This window comes from Aythya marila (genome assembly GCF_965140915.1).
Source record: "Aythya marila genome assembly, chromosome: 3".
Classification (NCBI taxonomy): domain Eukaryota; kingdom Metazoa; phylum Chordata; class Aves; order Anseriformes; family Anatidae; genus Aythya; species Aythya marila.
In genome coordinates this window covers 29615413-29621412 of record NC_139044.1, presented here as the reverse complement: position 1 = coordinate 29621412, position 6000 = coordinate 29615413, and the positions used below count along the sequence as shown (strand labels likewise).

The 6000-nt window shown below is 45.5% G+C and overlaps 1 protein-coding gene across 2 annotated transcripts in view; it reads left to right on the top strand.

Moving 5' to 3' along the window:
• SMYD3 (SET and MYND domain containing 3) overlaps positions 1–6000 on the top strand; it is a 394861-nt gene continuing 388861 nt past the window's right edge. For both annotated transcript variants that reach the window (XM_082756582.1, XM_082756581.1), the window contains exon 1: positions 1–389. In XM_082756582.1, the coding sequence (XP_082612708.1) occupies positions 223–389 (167 nt within the window). In that variant the 5' untranslated portion in view covers positions 1–222. The remainder of the gene's footprint in view (positions 390–6000) is intronic.

Genomic DNA, 6000 nt, shown 5'->3' with positions numbered 1-6000 from the left:
CACACGGGCTGCAATTAACAAGAACGCTTCTAATCGCTTTGTTTAGCGCCACGAGGTGAGTCGCGACTGGAACCACGTCGCTAATCGCGCCTGGGAGCCCTGTCACGGGCAGGCGCCTTCACACGCGTGCCCCCGGCGTGCCGGCGGTTATAAGCGCTAAGATGGCGGCGCGGGCGGCGTGACGTGGAGGGAGGGGCCGCCCATTTTGTGTGTGGCGGCGGCATGGAGGCGGCGGCGCTGCTGGAGCGGTTCCGCAGCCCCGGGAAGGGCAGCGGGCTGCGCGCCCGGCGGCGGCTGCGGCCCGGTGAGCTGCTGTACCGGGCCGAGCCCTTCGCATACGTGGTCAGCAAGGAGCTGCTGGGCGGCGTGTGCGAGCACTGCCTGCGCAGGTAGGGAGGAGGGGGGGAAGGCGGCCGCCGCCATCGCCGCCTGCCCAGCGCCGCCCCTTCCGCCGCTGTGGAGGGCGGGCGGGTCGGGGAGGGCTGGGGGCAGCGCTGGGGCTGTGCGGGGAGATGGGGGCTGGCCCTGCCCGAAGCGATGTGTGGGGTGTGGGGGGATCCACGCTGCACGTGTGTCCCCGGGTCTTTGCCAGGGGCACCTGGCGAGCCCAAGTCCCGCTGGCGGGAGGAAAGCAGCGGTGTGGCTGTGTGTCGGTACCGGAACGTGCGCTGGCAGGCAGTCAAAACTCGTCTGGGCTCACCGGGATGTTAAGAAGAACTTCAGTATTGCCAGTTTTTGCCCTGTTTCATAACTACCTGACGCGTGGTTATTCATGTTTCCGGGGCTTCGCTTTCTGTCCTCGCAGAGCCTCCCAGCTGCAGCTCAAAGAAGTGATGCTGTGATCCCCATGTCCCTGGGGAGAAGTTTGGTGCTGTGTGCCAGGTTGCACCTGCATCCAACCTCAGGGTATTAAAAAAAAAAAAAAAAAAAAGCATAAGACTTTTAGGTGATGTTCCTGGGAAGCCTGGCTCGTGATTTCGGGGTGCCTCAGGAGGGTGGCTGCCTGCACCTTGAGGCAATGAGAGGCAGCTGGCCTCGGGGGCAGGCTGGCACCAGCAACTGCAGTGAAAATCCATCTCAGGTGTTACGCATTTGGAAGTTTATTGTTAACAGTGGTATTAGTAGAAAGTGGAAATTAAATAAAACTTAATTTACCACGGTTCAGATTCCACTGCAAAGCATGCGCTGGTTGTGAAGTTTTAGTAGATCCAAACTATGCGAACAGATTTTCTTATTTATCCAATTAAAAACAGTTTCTACTTATTCAAGAGACTTCATTAAACTAATGATGTGTATTATCACACATAGTTCTTTTTACACACATGGAAGTTAAATAAAATAGTCTGCACCCGCTGAAGTGGGATGTGAAATTGAACTGTGTCATGGCTCTGGCTTACATATAATATGCAGCGTGATCCTTATTGAAAGCCAAGTAGGAGAAAAGCAGTTACTGCTCGCTTCCAGGACTACAGATAGGATGCCTTGGGTGCAACTTTTCCTGCTTTTCGTTCTGGTCTTTAGGGGGCAGTACAGGAACACAAATTCCCCCCAAAAAAGTCTTGCTTGAAATTGACTTAGCATTTATCCTTCTTACTGTATAGAGTGGATGTTTGAGGCTCTGTGCTCTGACGTGCAATTCCGTGCTGACTTTGCCTCCCAGCTTGTGCTAGCAAGCGCTGGTGGTCGCAGCTCCTGGCTGTGTGGGAGGTGCTGGCTGGGGCAGAAGATGGGTGGCAAGGTGCAAATGTGTTTCTGGGGTGAATGCTGGGAGGCAGCAGGCTTGTTGTAGGGCCAGGGGTGTTTGCTGTGTGTCTGCCTTGCTATGAGGCCTTGGCCGAGCCCTTTGGGGCAGGGGTGATGGCTGCTGGGGCAATCTGCTGCCTTCCTTCAGAGAGGACAGCCTGGCTGCTGCCATACCTCCACCTGGTCCTGTCTAAATTAAAGTGAGTAGCAGTGAGAATTTAAAAGAACAAAGTGATTTCATTTATTTACTTCCTACACCTGCTAGTGGAAATTGTAACATCCCCTCCTCACTTTATTGGCTTATTGGCAGTATTTGTATGGTGTGGTGAATTTTTTTTTGGTCAGTGTTATTAGGACTTTCTCATGTGCAGAGCAGGTGGCAGATAATAGTAATTATTTCCACTTTTGCGATTTCTTCTCACTCCAGAGACAGTCCTGTGTTTTCTGATGCCTACGTTCATACTGGCTTTTATAGGAGGCTGATCTGAAATGTTCTGCTGTGGCTGATTTAATATGATAGTGTAGTTCATTCAAATAATATCACATTAGCAACTAAAAAATATAATGTCCTGAAGTTGGGTACATAGTATAGATCTGATTAAGAATGTAAATTTTGATAAAGAAGTATTTATCAGTTTGCATTTCCATGGAAGACATGCCCTGAGAGCATACGTGACAGTGTTGCGTGGCCGCACCTTTTTTGCCAAGGAGCATCTATCTGTAGGAATAGAGGTGATGCCTTGCTGACAGCATGCTGTTTGTGCCTTTATGTAAGTCTGACAAAATTTGGTTGGCATCTTCTTTCAACAACTGGCTGGGGAAAGCAACAGAAAAAAATCCTTCACTTCTGTTAATTAATGACTTTCTGTATGGCTTCTTCCCATGTGCCTCTAAGGTGGGTTCAGTGTCAGAACAGCTCGGTACAGATTTCTACAGCAGGGGATTGAGTTCTGTAAAGACAGCTTAATTTCATCTGCAAACTAGGAGCCGTCATTGCGTTTTCTGTTCTGCTGGTGTTGATAAAGATGTTGAGTGAAGCTAGTTGCCAGCAATCCCCAGAGATCTCCATCACCTTTCTCTGTTCCGGAAAGTGACTGTTAAGACCCCTTTTCCTTCTGTGTTCTTTATGTGGCTATCAGTCTATAAAAGGACCTTATTTCCAGTCCCTGGCAACTTAGCTCTTTTTTAGCCTTTGCACGATTATGTACTTGTCTGTGCATTGATGCTCTCATTGAGCAAGCTACGAAAGGAAGCTTCCCTTTCATGGGAGCTGTGCTTTCTCTTTCCTGGCAGATTTTATTGATCTGAGTGATTAATAATCTAATTCTTTATTATATAATTTTTAAAGTTTAATGGTGAAGACTAATTTGGCCTTTTTTCTTCTATTAGTTATTTTTAATATTCTGTTTTGTTTAACCTTATGGTTTTAGAATTTGCTTTTATGTAATTGATCTGACTAGTGGTTCCTTTAAAATCTGGATATTGCCCGTTACTTCTTGGTTTAGCAAAATAAGTCTGTACTGACTTTTAACCTAGGAAAACTTTACTGCCAGGTTTGCTTGCGCACATTGATTTATCATCCCTGAGTTCAATCATGCTGTCCATTTTATTTGGTGCTGTTTCTTAGTTTGCTCAGCTTGTTAAATCTGAACATGGATTTTAAAGATGTTCCTTGTCTGCGAAGTGAATACAGAAGCGGTGTCTCGGTGCTTGGCAGAGTTTTATTCCTCTGTGTAATCAGTGTTATACTGGCCATTAATCCTTGCTGACTGACTTTCCCTCAAATTACATGGTAGGGATGGCTCTGCTTGGTCTAACCCTCATATCTTGTATTAAGAATGTACCCGGCCTGTTATAGAATGGGAGTCAAAATGAGGATAAAAACCAGTTATTCCTTTTTGGTTTGATTGCTTTTTATAAAACATCAACGTGTTGCATTGTGACATAAAATGTATTGCTTTTCAACAATTCGGTGCAAGAAAGCTTCAGTTCTGGATGACACCTGGGAACAAACAAACAAGCTTGCTGGAGTCTATCTCAGAGGAAGCTGCAAAATAGAGAACAAAAGCCTACTCCCAAATGCTATTCTGTTTATGCCTTTACAGGAAAGTGACACTGAAGAAAAGTGAATATTAGAGTATGTGTGATGTATGACACAGACCATGAAATAAACCAAAGCATTTCTTGTATGGTTAGGGTCAGAGACTGTTCAGACTTCCCTTTTTCTTTTTTAAAAGAAAGAAGGCAGCTTTGTATGATTGCAGCTTTTGTAAATATACCTGGAGAGGAAAAAAAAAAAGTCTGGTTCAGGGCTGTTGGTAAACATGATTTGGTGCTGTGAGGTTGTTGGCAATAAATTTTTTGAGATTTAAGAAGTCTGGTGTGTTTCATCATTTGATTGTCAGAGTTTGAGATTTCCAGTAGTTCTTACAACACGTGACTTTGTAGGATGTAGAGGAGTTATAACAATGTGTATCAGGTTAGTGGTAGTCAGAGTGGTCTTTCCAGTCTGGAAACGGAAATAGGGTAGCTGTTAGAAACAGTTACATTTTTGTGCTTCCAAAGTAGGATAATCCTGGGAATTATATGCTCAAACTCAATTGAGCATTTCTTACTAATCACTTAGGAGTGGAATTGCAGGGATGTTGTCCCCTGCTCTGTCTGCTCTCATGTGGAGCAAGGGCCAAGGATTTGAAACAATTGTATGTGACGTGAGCTTCAGGTTTACTGCAGATGTGTGAGGAAGCTTCACAAAGCTTGAAAAATCACACCACTGCCACCAGCACAAGCATTTCTATCGGTAGCTGAATGACCAATGCCCCTAGAAGTAGCATTTTCCTGAGAAGATGCTCTCCCTTCCCCTTGTCATTTTACTGCAGTAGTAAAGTGACATTACTGTCAGTGAGACCTGATTTTGTCCTGTCTTCATACCAACTGGAGCCATAGGAGGGGGGCTTCCATGATGCTGTTGTGTGCTGCCAAGGAAATCTGCAAGGAAGAGTGAAGAGAGCAGACCATCAAGTGTCCTTTCCTGCAGCACCTGCTTCAGAGAATGCTTTAAACTGCCTTTTCTATGTGAATAAAGCCAGCATCTGATGGAATATTTGCAGTCTCCACCAAGGTGGGGAAGATGGAAGATCCAGTATTTGTGACAATGTTTGTAGTAATTCTCTTGACCTATCCTGTGACTTCGTTTGCCTCCCTTGCAGCACTCTTTGGGGTGACCAGGGAGTTTGCCATGTTCCTGCTAGGCATATCCTGTGGTCTGTGTTTTCCTTGTCTAACAGGTTGCTTGGTTTGTTTTTTCCTCTTTGAGGTGTGCTTTGGGAAGGTGATTCAGGTCCTGTTTGCTGTAAACCCTCTCCTTTCCTTTTGGCAGTATTTTGGTTCTTGCTGCGCTCCTCTGTACTGCTTCGGATGCTTTTTTCTGGGCATGCTTTAGGCAAGGTGGGTCCCTCCCCATGTCCTTCCCTTCGTCCCCTGCCTTGCAGCCTCGAGGCTGCTGTTAATGCCTCCTGCTGCCAGCCTGCCTTTGCCCGCCTTCATAATGTAACAGGAGAAACTGGAAAGGCAGAGACATTACTGAAATAAATTCTCCTAGGTCAAGTGTTCATTGCCGTGTCTGTCACTTATGGAAAACCAACATTCAGGTTCAGACGTGCCTTGAAAGTCCTTACGATGTTGTGATTCTGCGTGTATAATTTTCGTGCTTGTAGTGGTCTGTAATTTGAAAGGTATTATATCAAAATTGTTGTCTTGTCATGCTGTGACTGACAATTTAAGTTGCAGTCTTGTAAATTCATCTGAATTTAGGCTTTACTATGGATCTGCAATGCACACCTGGTATTGCTCTGCCTCTCTGCACAGTGCAGTCCATAATATTATTGTTTTAAATAATACGCTCCACAGGAATGCTCTCTGCTTGTAGCAGATGATGAAGCCACCAGAATAGGTTTGTGAATTGAATTATCTTTAGTATTCGTGTTCTTAAACTGTAATTGTGCAAGTACAGAATTAAAATGAGCCCTGTAAGGGAAAACATAAATAATTAAAATATGGATAACTTCTGGCTAACGTATGTGGTGACAAAATTAGTTTCAGATATCTCCTGTCTTGTTGGTAACTAGTCACACCAGTTCTGAGATGGTCAAAGTCATACAGGTGAGGGAGCTAGAAAGGCGGAACCATAGCTTAGCAAACATAAATGCATAAATATATCTGTCGGTGTCCTTCAGTCCTGGTGTTGCTGAGGGGTAG